General features: G+C 42.0%; 1 protein-coding gene across 3 annotated transcripts in view; it reads right to left on the reverse strand.

Annotated features, from left to right (window-relative positions):
- Positions 1 to 15,796, reverse strand: part of si:dkey-51e6.1 (uncharacterized protein LOC558617 homolog) — a 65,604-nt gene that overhangs the window by 32,787 nt on the left and 17,021 nt on the right. Inside the window, exons 3-4 of one of the 3 annotated variants that reach the window (XM_048601690.1) lie at positions 11,760 to 11,867; positions 205 to 266 (exon numbers count right to left, since the gene is read on the reverse strand). In XM_048601690.1, coding sequence (XP_048457647.1) covers positions 222 to 266; positions 11,760 to 11,867 — 153 coding nt within the window. In that variant the 3' untranslated portion in view covers positions 205 to 221. Of the gene's footprint in view, positions 1 to 204; positions 267 to 10,955; positions 10,963 to 11,759; positions 11,868 to 15,796 lie in introns of all 3 variants that reach the window. The other 2 variants (XM_048601692.1, XM_048601691.1) reach the window with 2 other exon arrangements.

Here is a 15,796-nt window from a genome sequence, read left to right on the forward strand (position 1 = left end):
AGAATGGGGAATGGGGCCGGTGAGAACGGGGACTGGGGCCGGTGAGAGCGGGGACTGGAATTTAGAAAGACCCATTGCTGAGATCTGGAGTAACTCTACCTGCTGGGCTCCTGACATGAGTTTAATTGATCCTTTGGTGTGATAAACAGATTTAGGTGAGAAATTGCGACAAAATCGTTAGCAGAATTTACACGCTGTAAATACCTCTTGGTTTCAGCTTATCAGGTTTGCTCACTGATGAAAGGAAGCCCTTTCAGATATCGAGTCTGTAGAGAAGCAGATATGGATCAGTACTAGACAGGTGTGGTCCAATAGTACACGTACACACAAAACTTCAAAGCTTGGAAAGTATCAAGTGTAAAAATAGCTGACTGTATTTTCACAAAGTGACAATTGAAGAAAGGGAAACAAATGGGAAACAGCTCTGCGTTAAGATCAATGACCAGGGCTATCTCATGCAATCCAACTGAATTAGTTCAAAAATGTAGTCTAAAAACCTTGCAGAAGGCCGGGCAGGCCAAATTATTGAGTGTCGTTAATATGGAGATAATTAGGTTTTTGATAGGTAAGAGGATTAAAGACTACAGGGAGAAGGCAGGAGAATGGGGTTAAGAAACATGTCGGCCATGATCGAATGGCAGCGTGGATAAAATGGGCCGAATGGACTTATTCTGCTGCACGACCTTATGGTCTTATCTGCAAAAGGATGAAGCATTTTGCATCATTACATGCTTTTGATGGATTCTAACTTCAACAGGTTTGTTTATGAAAAGTGTGTTCTAAAATTGGTAAAAGTATGGCATGGAATTTTTTGGATTTGTATGGAACCCTTAAAAGTTTAGGCATGAGGTAACAATTCAATTTTCCAACAGTGGATTTAACTTCTGCTCTTAAATTCTCAGTTGCCTTCAGGAACCTGTTTTGCAAGTCATGAATATTTATTAACTCCCCAGTTCACTGGAGTTATGTTAATGGGCACAATTATGTTAGCCAAAAATGGGAAAAATATGAAAAACGAACCTAACTATAAATACACATTGTGTACCAGGGGTAGACTGCTTCCTCCCAGCTCCATTAAGATCAAACTTCTTTGGGTTTTTGGCTCATTCAAAAGCAAGCTGCTTTGATGCCAAGAGTTGGTTAGTTCAGTTAGCTGGATAGCTGTGAGTGATACCTACAGTATGGGTTCAATTCCCACACTGGCTGACATTCACACAAAGGACTCTTCTTCCCAACCTCTCTCCTCACCTTTGGTGTGATGCCCCTCAGTTTAAACCACCAAAAATCATCTCTGTCTAGTGAGGGAGCAGTCCCATGGTCTGGTAGGACTGTGATGGCTTAACATTCACCTTTGCACAAACACTTACAGTATAAGGGGTGAAGATGCTCCTTGTCCATCAGCTCATGAAAAATCTCAATCATTTGCAATCTGTCTTCATGTTGTTAAATGCTAATAGCGTTAGGGCAGATGACAAAGTGCAGCTACACTGGCTAATTCCAGCAAACCTAACCAGGAAAGGCAAGAGGGCCTCAACTTAAAACAGGACTAACAGAAAGGGTGGACAGAATACAGAGATAGTAGGAACTGCAGATGCTGGAGAATCGGAGATAACAAAGTGTAGAGCTGGATGAACACAGCAGGCCAAGCACCATCAGAGGAGCAGGAAGGCTGACGTTTCAGGCAGAATACAGGGCTGGTTGAAAAGCAAAGTGAAGGAATGAACATAAAGGGTGTGTCAGAGGGGGGTCATAGGAAGGAGGGAGCAAACTGGGATGCAGAGGAGACAGAAATAGTCATAGGGTCAAGAAAGGGTGGGATTTGAATATTAATTTTGGGGATCACAACGGGGTCATCAGGTATAGTGTAGAAGGAGTAAGAGCAATGGAACTGAATAAAGCAATATGTAAGGTTGTGTATGGGAATCCCGATGGGAGTGGCGTCAGAGAGAAAAACACAATGTCCAAGGAGATAGTGAAAGGACTGATAGCCGCAGGGGAAGATTAAAGAAGGACAGACTGAATGGGAAACAAAAGGAGTACATTATGCTTAATGGGGATGAATATGTATTCCAAAGGGTGAGGGTGGAAAATTTAAAAAGAAATAAACTACAACAATGTTTCATAACACGGTTTTCCAAAATAATGACCCATAGACTCTGCACAGTGAGAAAGGGAGAGGCCACAGACCTGTGCATGTGTTACAGCTCAGGGAAAGCACACCTAGCGAAGGCTGACGAAACTTTAGGTGCTCATGCAGTAGATTAAGTTATTTGCACAGAAGGAATGCACTCAATGCACAGGCAAGGTGAATACAATTGTAAAACGGCAAACAGTTACTTCCCAATCATGTCCCGTTACATGTTAATCTTTGACAATAAGGGCATCTAATAATTGTCATTAGTGTTAAAGGGTGTTTGCTAGCTTGAATGGCTGGATGGTAATGCAGAGTGATACAAACAGTGTGGGTTCAATTGCTGCACCGGTTCAGGTTACCATGAATGACCATTCTCTCAGCTGAGGTGTGGTGACCCTCAGGTTAAAAGTACCATCAACCATCTCTGTCTCTCCCTCTGTTCGCCTCCCCCTCCCCTCTCGTGCGGATGACACAAAGATTGGTCGAGTGGCTGACAGTGAGGAGAAAGGTGTGAAAGGACATGCCTCCTTAACTACCCTATTAACCTCCTGCCACTTCAGGGATCTGTGGAAAAGCACACCACGATCTCTCTGTTCCTCTGAGTTTCCTAGTGTCCTGCCATTCATTGAGTACTCCCTTGTCTTGTCCCTTCTTCCAAAGTGCATCACCTCATATTTATCAGGGTTAAATTCCATCTGCCACTGATCGGTCCATCTGACCAATCCGCTTATATATTCTTATAACCTAACACCTTCCTCTTCACTGTCAACCACTCGACCAATCTTTGTGTTATCCGCAAACTTACTAATCATACCACCCATATTCTCATCAATATCATTTATGAATATCACAAACACTAAGGGACCTCCTTGAATCTTTACCACCCTTCAGGTAAAGTGGAACCTCATTAGCACATTAGATGGACCAAGGAACTGTTATAAACCAGACTAAATTCCATCAAAATCTTGTAAGGAAATGCCCTAGAACCTAACTTTGATCCTATCTAAAGGCTAGTATAAGGTGCTGCATTCCAGATGTAATTTGATTGGTCAAACTACTAGGCTTTAAGAAAAACATATTTTGTTCTTACACCACAGTTAAAACACAAGTGGAAAAAGAAGAATAGCATAATTTTAACTCTGTCAAAATACTCAACAAAATAATATATATTTTGACTACGATTCATCAACTTTTCCAACATTACAGCATCCCATAAACACACCATGGCAAAGGCAAATTCAGCAAAACAAATTTCCCTCACTTGCTATCTCCCTCAGTCCAGGAGAAGGAACAACGACAGAATGAATCTAGCAGCAGAGAGAGAACTCAAACTTTTTTTGCAGCAGCAGCAGAGAGAAGGCTGTATCTAGCAGCTTCAAATCCAAAATCCTCAACCTCAACAATTGAAAGCAAAACTAAAAGAAGGGTCTAGGCCCGAAATGTCAGCCTTCCTGCTCCTCTGATGCTGCTTGGCCTGCTGCGTTCATCCAGCTCTACACCTTGTTATCTCACTATAACCTTGGGTCTGTGTGAGCTTGACTCTACCCATTCATGCCTCTTTTGCCTACTTTAAAAAAAAAACCCCAAAGCTACTTACTCTACTTCCAATGGAGCAGATACCTTGGCATGAGAAACACTGCAGACAAATGCCTCTTAAAGGCACATATTGTCACAGGACTGTGAACCATTGAGCCTAACCTCAATAGTAGGGAAACTATTGGAGAAAATAGTGAAGGAGAAAACTAATTTCCATTTCGAGAGGTGAGGTTTGATCAGGGATAGTTAGCATGGTTTTGCCAGAGGAAGGTTATACCTAACGAATCTGATGGAATTTTTTGAGGTGGTGACCAATTGTTTGATGAGGTTAGGGCAATTTATATTGATTTCAGGAAGGCCTTTGACAAGGTCCTACATGGAAAACTGATGAAAAGAAAAGGTAAAAACTCACGGGATCCAGTGTAACTTGGCAAGGTAGATCCAAAATGGGCTCCGTGACAGGAGACAGAGGGTGGTGGGAGAAGGCAGGTTGTGTGACTGGAGCTCAGTGTGTAGCTTCCAGTCCTTTAGCACCTCCCCTTTGGTCACCGATGATTTAAAAATTTGTGTCAGGGCGCCTGTAATTTCCTCCCTTGTATCCCAGGAATCCCAATGACCTGGGATACAACTTATCCAGACCTTGGTGTTTGTCCACTTTTAAGTCTGTCAAAACTTCCAATACCTCCTTGTTTGTCATATCAATCAGCTCAAGAACTTCACAGTCCATCTCCTCCAAATCTGTCCTTGCATCCTCCTTCTCTTGAGTAAAGACAGATGTGAAGTACTCACTTAACACTCTACCATGTCCTCCAGTTTCACACACAGATTACCCCCTTGTACTCCAATAGGCCCTACTCTTTCTCAGATTATTCTCTTCCCCTTGGAATATGTGTAGAATATCTTCGGATTATCCCTATTCTTGGCCATCAGCATTTTCTCATGCCCCATCTTTGCTCTCCTAATTGCTTTCTTGAGATCCCCCTGCACTTTCTTTACTCCTCTTGAGCTTCCACAGTTTTGCTCCCTTTGTACTTATTATACGTTTCTCTTTTCCTTTTTATCTAGTCCTGAATATTCCTAAATATCTATGGTTCTCCGGGCTCCTACATTTCACCCCAATGATGACATTGAGTCTGTATTTCCTGGCACCTTTTTGAATGCCTCCCACTGTTCTGCTCCAGATTTACCCTCAAGTAGCAGTTCCCAGTCTATTTGCGTGCAGACCATCTTTTTCCTTTTCCATTACAAACTTGAAACATATGGTGTTGTGGTTGCTATCACTAAAATGATGTCCAATGTCACTTTGAACACTTGTCCAGCTTCATTCCCCAGAATTAGGTCCAGAACTGGCACCGTCCCTTGTAGGACCATCTACACATTGGTATAGAAAGCTCTCCTGAGTACATTTCACGAAATCTGCTCTCCTCTAAACCCTTTATACTATAATTATCCCAATTAATATTGGGGTAGTTGAAATCCCCTAATATAATTACCCTACTATTCTTTTTACATGTCTTAGTGAATTGACTACATATCTGTTCGTCAATTGCCCATTGACTGCCTGGGCGGTCTATAATATATTCCTAACAGTATCACTACACCCTTTTTATTTCTAAGTTCTACCCACTCAGTCTCATTTGACAACCCTTCCAATATATCATCCTTACTTACTGTAATAACTGACTCCCTAACCAATAATGCAACACCACTTCTGCCCTGTCTGAAGATCCAATAACCCTGAATGTTAGGTTGCTTGTCTTTCTCTCCCTCAATCACATCTCTGTGATGGCAAAAAAAAACGCAGTTCCTTGTGTAAATACACGCCCTTAGCTCACACGTCTTACCTCTAATATTCCTCTCATTAAAGTAGACGCCATCCATCCTTGCTTTACTCCCTTGAGAAACCACATGGCTGAATTCACACGGTCTTGTTTCCTTTTCTAAGTTATGCTGTGTTGCTACTGAACTAATGTACTGTGACCCCTGCCCCTGCTAAACTAGTTTAGTGTGGTAATGTGGTCTCCTCTACACAGGGAGACAAAACACAGACTGGGTGACTGCTTTGAGGAACGCCTATGTTCTGTCTGTAAAAATGACCCAGAGCTACAAGTTTCCTGCCATTTCAACACACCACCATGTTCCCTGGCCAACATTTCTGCCTCAGGCCTGCTGCAGTACTCCAAGTGAGTCTCAGCACAGGCTGGAAGAACTGCATCTTATTTTCCACTTGGGGATCCTACAGTCTTTCAGAACTCAGAACATGGGTGGCATGGTGTCTCAGTGGTGAGCACTGCTGACTCACAATACCAGGGACCCATCTGTGTGAAGTTTGCATGATCTCCCGTGTCTGTGAGGTTTCCACCAGGTGCTCCGGTTTCCTTCCACAGTCCAAAGATGTGCAGGTTAGGTGAATTGGCCATGCTAAATTTCCAGTAGAGTCCACGGATGTGGAGGCTGGGTGGATTTTCCATGGTAAATGTGGGGTTATGGAGATAGGGTGGGATGTTCTTCAGAGGGTCAGCGCAGACTCAATGGACCAAATGGCCTCTCTCTTTGAACTATAGGGATTCTGTGTCAATATTAAGTTCAATAATTTTAGAGCCTGATCACGTTCTTTCATGCCCTTTGCCCACCCAAGGCCCTGTCATGATATGGGCTGCTTTCCGCACAGCCAATCCATGCTCAACTATTTATGGCCTCCATTATCAGCTGTTTTTCTCCTTGGTGGACTATCACCCACTCCTTTGTCTTCCTAACTGTCAGTCTGTATCCATAGGCTCTACCTCTGCCTATCTGGTTACTCCTTCCACAACCATCACCACATCCCTCCCCCAGAATCCCAACCCTGTCTTCAGCACATATACACCAATCCTAGCTACTATCAGTTCTGAGGAAGGGTCTGAGGTCCCGAAACGTTAACTCTGCTTTCTCTCCACAGATGTTGCCGGACCTGCTGAGTTTTTACAGCAATTTCTATTTTTGTTTCGGTCCAGACTGCCTTCATAACTAAAGATGGCCTCCAGTTGCCATCTTTTCTGTAGCACATGCTTCAAAGGAACACCTCAAAGGAGGTGATGTTGTATGCATGGGGCATTCTTCTCATATATCTCAGACATATCCAATGGTGATGGGACTGATAGCCCTGGGTTATAGAGACTGAAGTCTTGTCCAGGTGCCTTTTAAACAGGCCATCAGGCAAGGTCCAGAAATTTCTGCTCATCCCCCACTACAATTTGACATCTTACCCTCATAGGAATACGCAATGTGCTTAAAAGAATATAATATCATTGGTGAACCCACCACAGCCCTGAGCAGAAGTACCTCCCATTTTTCGGCTCATCTTCACTTAGTCTCAAAAAACCAACTGCTTATTCATGGAACCAGAGATTTTTGCACTTCAGAAGTTTACTGGATTATAGTGGGAGAATCAATGACTTTTTTTTGGCAAAATTCAATTCTTCAGTCTTCTCATAAATAAGTTATAAATATATTACTAATGTCACTGCTTTCAGGAATCTCTTGACATCTGTAATAGGTTATTTCCAGATGGTTTTGTTACCTCCTTTCCTGGGTTAGAATAAGGGGCAGTCCATTATTCTGAAATTGTGCCTGTTAATAACTTAGTGAGATATTGGCTTTCTTCTCAGGAAAGCTCAACACACCAGAGTGGCACAGTGGCTCGCACTGCTGCCTCACAGCACCAGGGGCCCATGTTCAATTCCCCCTAGGGTGACAGTCTGTGTAGAGTTTGCATAATCTCCCAGTGTCTGCTTGGGTTTCTTCCCACAGTCTAAATATGTGCAAGCTGGGTGGATTGACCATGCTAAATTGCCCGTAGTGTTCAGGGATGTGTAGATTAGGTGGGTTTGGGGAATGGGTCTGGGTGAGAGGCTCTGAGGGTTGCTGTGGACTTTTTTGGGCCTGTTTTGACACTGTAGGGATTCTATAGAATAACATTGAAAGTTTAAAGTTTTTTTTGTCCTTAGGCAATATTTTTGCATAGGGTCCTATGTAGATTTTTGAACTTTGTATGGATGTCAGTTCAACTAGTCTTTACTGGGTGAAATATGTTTTGCCTCAGAATATTCTGTAATATTAACTACTAATAGAGTTATTATGATAACAGTTATTATTGTCAGCAAGGAAATTATTTCACTCTATCTTGGTGCTACCTTTTTCTCCGGTTTCTCACCTGTATCTGTGATCCCATTCAACTCTTTAAGAGCTTCCTGGCCTTACCAATCTCCTTTTCATTATTGATGTTTGACCCCTCAACACCTTCAGCCAGCAGCAGGCAGGCTGAGGACTCTCCTCCACTTCCTTGAATGGAGGCCCAGACAGATCCCAGCCTCTGCCAGGCTCAACCTTTCCACACACTGAGAAACAGCTTTTCTGACTGCACTCATTTCCTCATGAAAAGGATTAATGGGAACCCATGTAGGTTCGAGCTAATCCTGTCTTTTTGTGCAATGGGTAGAATATCCTTTGTACCAGTTCTGGAATTAGAATTTAGAGTTAAGTTTATTGTCACGCATTACTCAAGTACAGGGATACAGGAGTATAGTGAAAAGTGTACAAATTCCTGGCACCATCTTAGGTACAAAGGTATCTAGGTACAAAGCAGAAAAATTTTAATAGAATTACAAGTTTGACATTACAGTGCTTGTAAAGTAGAAAAATAAAGAAATAAAGAAATAAAGTTACAAAGTCAACCTTACAGTCCTTCTGAAGTGATTAGCCATGCTGGCCTTGTAATCCCCACAAGGGCTCGATCTCCTCTGCACTGGACTCCTCTACTGCAATGGACATGCTCTCCTTGCCCTGGCTCGATCCCTCCCCGTGTTTGGCATCGCCACAGATGCTGGGAGACCTCGAACTGCCACCCCTTGGGCTACCCATCCTCGCCACCCCCACCTCGGGCGGCCCGTCCTCGCCACCACCACCCCCCTCCCCCGGGCTGCCCGTCCTCACTGCCCCCCCTCGGGCTGCCCATCCTCGTCTACTCTTCAAACCTAAAACATTTGTTTTCAGCCCCTATTCGCACAAAATACAGACAGAAAAAGAAACACAGATAAGGGATAAATAAAAGAAGACAACAAAGCTGGCCAAATAACTTAAATGGTTTTCGCAATGCATTGTTTCACAAGCATTGATGTGGATTCCTTAGTCACTTTTCTGGAACCACCAATTACAGTTACCTTCTCAGTTCACTCAGTATAGGTGCTAATAGTTCTAATTCAGCTTTCTACTCTTTGGGCTTCCAGAAGCCAGTGTGGAAGATTAGCAGACAGTTTTTAAAACTTCATGATGTATTGTCAGCAGCCAAGCTCATCTCCCCAGAAAACCAGTTAAAAATAACAACTTCAATTCTGATTCAACCCTGATAGACTGAGCATCATTTCCAGAGGCCTCAATTACCATCCAACAACAGCCATCTGCTTCAACATAAGGTATCTTCCAGACTTGCCAGAACCAATTCCCACATACCTCTTTAATAGCCAATTTCTGCTATCTGTTTAAATTCCTGGGGCTACTGTGTCTGTGGGAACCCTTTTGATCAAGACTCAGCCCGTAATTAGCCTCCAGGCCTAATCTCACAAATAAACAAGGCTTGTTTTGGTCAGTTCTATTTCTTTTACCACAAGCTGTCCCAAAGAACACATCATCTTCAGCCCACAATTCCCAGTTCACAGCTCAAAACCAAAATTCTTAAAAGAATAAAATAAGGAAAAATCAGCAAGGGTTCTAACACTTGTAAGAACTGTCTTCAATTTTTCCAGTTTCTGAGCCTAGTTGCAACTATTTTGATGTTGCTACTTTCCATACCAATACTTCTGGTGTGTCTGCTTTTCCCCGTTAAGGATTATTCTCTTCAATGATTGAAATGGCTCATGAATGTGTCTGTTCCATTTCCCATATTTTTGCTATTACTCCATCTCTTCCATTCCAGAATTACAATAGCGTTCCCTTTGCCTTCGCCTTCCATTTTGCATTACCTTCACATTTCAATGGATCATACTACGGAATTTCTACCACCTCTGGTCTTCAGTGGATCAACCTTTATTCCTGGAACACTTGCCATGTGCCACGAAACCTGATTGTTGGCTGTGAAACCATGTACTTCTTGTTCAGCATCAATCCTTCCTTTTGTCATCTTCTCAGCACTGCATTCAATCTTATGTTGTGCTCAGATTGAGCGGACACATGTATCAACGTGTGGTAGAGAGCTCTAAAGTCCTCTAAATAAATTGATATTATTCTTTGAACAATCTCTAGTGCTGTTATTCCAAAAGGTAACATGTTAAAACAGAATCTTCCAAATTATGTTATGAACATCGTGAGTAGCAATGAGTCCTTTCCTCATGTTATTTGCCAGATTCTGTTCTTCAGGTCTAATTTAGAAAATATTAAGTTCTTCCCCAGTTTTGCTAAATTTTCATTGACTGATACCATTGGATGGCTTTCTCTTTCCACAGCCTTACTGAGTCATGTGATGACTCTATAACACATGCTTGTGGAATCATTCAGCTTCAGAACCAGTACCATCCCTGAGCATCAATTTATTGGTTCTTTCATGACAGGACATATCTGAGCAAATTTCCCAGATTGCCACATAGATGCCAATGCTGTGGCTATGCTGGAACAGCTTACCTGGAGGCACAGCTAATTGTGGAGTAGGAGTCTTAAGTACTATTCAGGTTGGAATGTTGTCAGGGCCCATAGCTTTCACAGTATCCACTGTTTTCTGCCATTTCTCAAGATCACATGGAGTGAATCAAATTGACTGAAGATGGGCACCCAATGTACCTTCAGAAACTGAGCTGCAAGGCTGCACAGCTACTTGGCAAGTCCATCTACATTGATCCAGTGCGGACACATTGACTTCTGGTTCCAGAAGCCGCTACTGTGCGTGGAATTGGGGTGGATATGAGAGGGAGCAAAGCTGGCACCAGTGATGTAGGGGAACTCTGGATGATGCCAAGATGGATCATCCACTCAGCACTTATGGTTGAAGATGAATGCAATTGCTTCAGTCTTGTCTTCTGCACAGATATGCTGGATTTTCCCATGGTTGAGTGTGGGGAATTTTGTGGAGTCTCCTTCTGCTGTTAATGAATTGTCCACCACCATTGACAGTTGGATGTTGCAGGACTACAGAGCTTGGACCTAATCCAATGGATGTAAGATCATTTAGCCATTTCTATTGCATGTAGCCTTGGCTGTGTGGCATACACCAAGCGACACTGAAGCAAGGAACACTTTTCCTTCCTCTGGTCCATCTTACCTTGTCTCTGAAAGGCAATAAACAATTCTCAAGCAGCCTTCAACACATTGCTGACATTTCCTCTTTTGAGAGATAGAACCTTTCAAGACAAAGGCTATCTGGAACATGTGCCACACCAATATCAAAGGTAAGTAAACAGATATTACAAATTGTGGTCCTTGCACTCAAAAGCTAGGGTCAGCAAATTTCACCCCCATGGTGTTGAGTCAGTGTTTGGCAGATTGGCTTGCAATTAAAGTGACACAGATCTGATAATAGTAGAAATCAACGTTTTAGTGGTGGCATAGTTGAGTCATTAGTGTTAATACTTTAGCTACTGGCTAAAATTAAATACAAAGTTATTTCACAAAATCATAAGTTCCAATATTTTATGGAATGACATCTGATCAGACTGGCACTTCTTAGGGCCTTGAAAATCAGTTTAATTTAATTAATGCAATTTTCTATTTAATTCCTGTATGTAAACAAGTCCTGCAAATTATCTAAATGTGTCAGACCTTGGTAGTGTTGTATGGGAAGAGATTTTTTTCCAACATTAAAAACAAATGTATTTCCACAATGCATTGCTGCCTCCTGAATTACAACTTGGAAAGTCCCATTCTCAGAATCCAGTTAACTCACGGGACGGGAATAAAGCTGATGCTGCTGATATCAAAGCTGAGAAAACAGGAAGCAATTTCTCGTTTGCTTTGAATTGCTGGAAGTAGATTTAGCAAGACGTAGGGCACAGAGATAGGGAGAAACAAGGCCATGGAACAGAATTGAAAATAAAGATGTGAATTTTAAAATCAATGTGTTACCTACCAGACATGATTGCAGCCAGCCAGCACAGAGAAAATGGATGAGTTGATGTAAAACACTTGGAGGGTGTAAGTGGGAGGCCAGCCAAGAAATCCTGGAAACAGTTGAAACCTGTAACAAAGGCATGAATGAAGCTTTCATAGAAAATAGCAGCAGGGATAGGCCATTCTGCTCTTCAAGCCTGTTCCATCATTCAATATGATCATGGCTAATTATCCAACACAGTACCTGTTCCTGCCTTCTCACCAAACTCCTTGATCCCTTTAACTCTAATAATTACATCTCTTTCTTGAAAACATTCAATGTTTTGGCCTTAACTGCTGTCAATGGCAGAGGATTATACACGTTCACTACTCTCTGAAGAAATTTCTCTTCGTCTCTGTCGTAAATGGCCTTTCAGCAGATGACCTGAGGCACAGTGGACATGGGTGCTGCAAGTGAAATGGAAATAGGTTGTCTTGGCAAAAGAGGGGTCATGGTAATGGAAGCCAGACTGTTTCACAGTGAAAGTAATTTGATAACTCATAAAAAATTCAGGATTAGCTTGAGGTCTTGTTGCTTATGATTATTAAGAATGGTCCATTAATTCCTATAATGTAGCATGTTACACAGAGAATGGAAAAGTGAGGTGGTACTGCAGAATGATAAGTACATTTGCATAAATAAACCATTTCAAGAGAAGAGAAAGGGAGAAATCCAGCCAAAAGCAAAGTTGGTGAATGGCAGCTGGATAGTGAATCAAAAGATTCCTTACATAACTTCTCCTGTATTATAAAACTGTGATTTGAGGGCTGGAGCATAAATTGCATGGGTTTAGTTCCATGACTACACTAAATGAGGAGGTATCTGTTTATAAAACATTTAACCAGAAAGAGTGGAATGATGTAAAACCCGCACAGATCACAGATGTATAAATCATGTGCTACATATACAGTGTTATACCAGCTAGGGCAAGGTGGAACATTTGCAGGGCGTATTCCAAAACTGAACATCAATTGTCCGACATTATTATTGAATATTACTCCTCATTATTAGAACTTTTGGACTACCATAAATACTTAACTCATATTTAAATCTAGTGGTCCTCTGCGACCCAGGAATACAATAGAAAAAAAATCTGCATAGAGTAATTCAAACCCAACAGTAGATTGCTTCTTGTTTCCTAGAAATCAAATGACTGGTGATAACTCCTTGTTTTGCTCTAGACCCTGCTGAAGTGATTTTGAACAGTAATTGCCTTGGAGTGGTTCTGCTGGAACAAAGCCTGGTAAGATCCAGCCAAGTAGGAGGGGAGCCTGCTAAGAACAAGAAAAACGTGCTATGAATAAGCTGCTCATCCAATCATTCTCATTCCTCAAAACCCTCTTGTTGAAGTTCAGGATGACATCTATTTGTTCTTTTGAAGGAATGAAGGAACAGCTCAAGATTGTGTTTCCTGAGTAATGTGATCTGCAAGACTTCAGAGATAAGACTGCATGATCAGCAACTTGACCACACATGCCAGAATATCAGCGCAACAGACTCTGGAACATCCAAAATGAATAATCTATTGATCAAAGTATGTTTTCTTCAGAAAGCCAATCTCTTGACGAGAAATTAGTATTTTTTTTCTCTTACTGAAGAGTTTGTGCATTTTGGGGACATTTAAAGGAATGAACATTTATTCTGAGATATTTTTAAATCAACCTGTTCAGAAGTCTCATGACATATCTCTCGAGCAGGTGAGAATTTAACCAGGCCTTCCAGCCCAGACATAAGTATTCTACCGTGCCACAAGAACCTTTATAAATTACCCTCGCGTTGAGATCAGTAGGTTTGGCTCATGTACCATTTTGAAACAAGAGCACTTATATTGTAATTCCTGTACCAGAGAGAGGGAATTCTGAAGACATGGCTAAAATCAGGAAGGATGAGAAACGTAGTTGACAGGATTTGAATCTAAATGGGAAAGAGTCCAACAAATTTCAAATCCATTGTTTCAATCACTCAGCCATGACTACAGATACTTAAATTATTTTTAATAAATCTGTTCAGAGATGTTATGACACACACCCGTGGCAAGTGGCACTTCAACTGGGCCTTCTGGTCCAGAAGTAGGGACAACACCTCTGGACCACAAGATCTTCATAATTTACTTGATAAGACCTTTACACATCTATATTACTGATTGTGCACGTAATTGTTTAACCTTTTCTGAATAAATTTTGTTTTCATAGTAAACCAATAACTGTGTTTTTTAAGCAACTTGATTGATTTTTTTCCATTAAATATCGATCAGTTACTTAATTGATCATCTTGGGAACAGTAAAACATGAGCTGGATCTTCCAAAGAGAGGCATCTCATGCAGATTGCCACTCCAGCTCTTTTATTTTCTGTAAGAAGGGAGTTCCGCATTTCAGAGAGAGTATTCTGCTCAGTGCACCCTCAGAAATGCAGTGCCATACTTCCATGTGAGAACTCTTTCATAGTACAAAACTGCCAGAGAAAGGTAAACCACACCTCTTTGTACAGCAGTCTGTATTCTGACATTTAAAGGCCACAACAGCCACTTTGACAGTGACTGTCGATCCCCAAGTACATAAGGTAAGTGCGGTGTTAGGGTGCTGGGAGGGTACGGTGCTAGATGGGAAGAAAAACATACATGATGTGGTAAGGTGATCTTGACATCAAGATGGGTCTTACCAAACATCTCACCATATCCCATGTCATTCTGAGCCTGATAAGAGTCCGCTGAGTGAATTAAACAAAGTCTACCTAATGACAGCTCTGATTAGTTGAGTTGCAATTTGTTGCAAAGCCATGTGGGTGGCAGCCAGAGGCTGTGAACTGTAAACAGCGTGCTCTCCCCATCTCTTGCCATTCAAGGTAAGATATAGAATTATTTATTTTAAGCTGTCTTGGTATTTCCAACACCTTCGCCGGTTACAGGGGAAGGTGCTATAGGGCTGTGGGAGTTGTTGGGGTTGAAGGAAGTGTGGACTAGGGTGTCCCAGAGGGAATGGTCCCTGAGGAAGGCGGAGAAGGGAGGGGAGGAGAATATGGTGGTGGCATCTTGCTGGAGGTGCCAGAAATGGCATCTGATAATCTTCGAGATGTGCCAGATCCTTGGCTTGTTGCAGTGTTTCACCGAAATCAATGCAAGCTAGAAGATTAATGCCTCGTTTTCTGCTTGGGGACCCCACAACCCTCCAGACTCAATATTGAGTTCAATAATTTTAGGGACTAAACTCTCCTAGCCCCCTACCCCACACACCAAGCCTTATCACCACAGAGCCTGCCATTACACACCACGTATTGTTAGTCACTAATAGTCCCCATTAACAGCTATTCACCCTCTTTGCCAGATTGTTATCAACTCCTTTGTCTATCCAACTGCTCTTCTCTCTCTTTGGGCTCTATCCTATCGTTTACTCCCTACCCCATCCCCCTCCCTATTTTCTGCATATAAACCGATATTTTCCCAGTCACCATCAGTTCTGAGGAAGGGTCACTGGACCCGAAACGTTAACTCTGATTTTTTTCTTCACAGATGCTGCCAGACCTGCTGAGCTTTTCCAGCAACTTCTGTTTTTGTTCCTGATTAGGAAATAAGTCTTGCCAGGTGTTCAAAGTTTCAGTGGGGTTGCAGTTCAGGAACAGTGACTATAATTCTGTAAGTTACTTATGAATAAGGATAAGAGTAATCCTCGGGTGAAAGCACTAAATTGGGGGAAGGCTAACTACCACAACATTAGGTACATAACTGGGAAATGAAGACTGGGGGCAGCTTTTTGAGGTCATATCCACATCTTAAAATGTGGGAATCTTTTCATTAGAATTCAGTACCAACAGGTTCCTGTAAAAATGAAGATGAGGATGGCAAGATTCAGGATACTTGGATGACAACAGAAATTGAGAACTTGGTCAACAAGAAAAAGGAGGCATTCATAAGGTTTAGGAAACTGAAGACAGACACTGCCCTCGAATAATACACAGCAGGAAGCAACTCAAACGAGGATTAAAGGGGTGAAATAGGCCATGAAACGTCTTTCACAAACAG

This window comes from Rhincodon typus, chromosome 10 (genome assembly GCF_021869965.1).
Source record: "Rhincodon typus isolate 14 chromosome 10, sRhiTyp1.1, whole genome shotgun sequence".
Lineage (NCBI taxonomy): Eukaryota > Metazoa > Chordata > Chondrichthyes > Orectolobiformes > Rhincodontidae > Rhincodon > Rhincodon typus.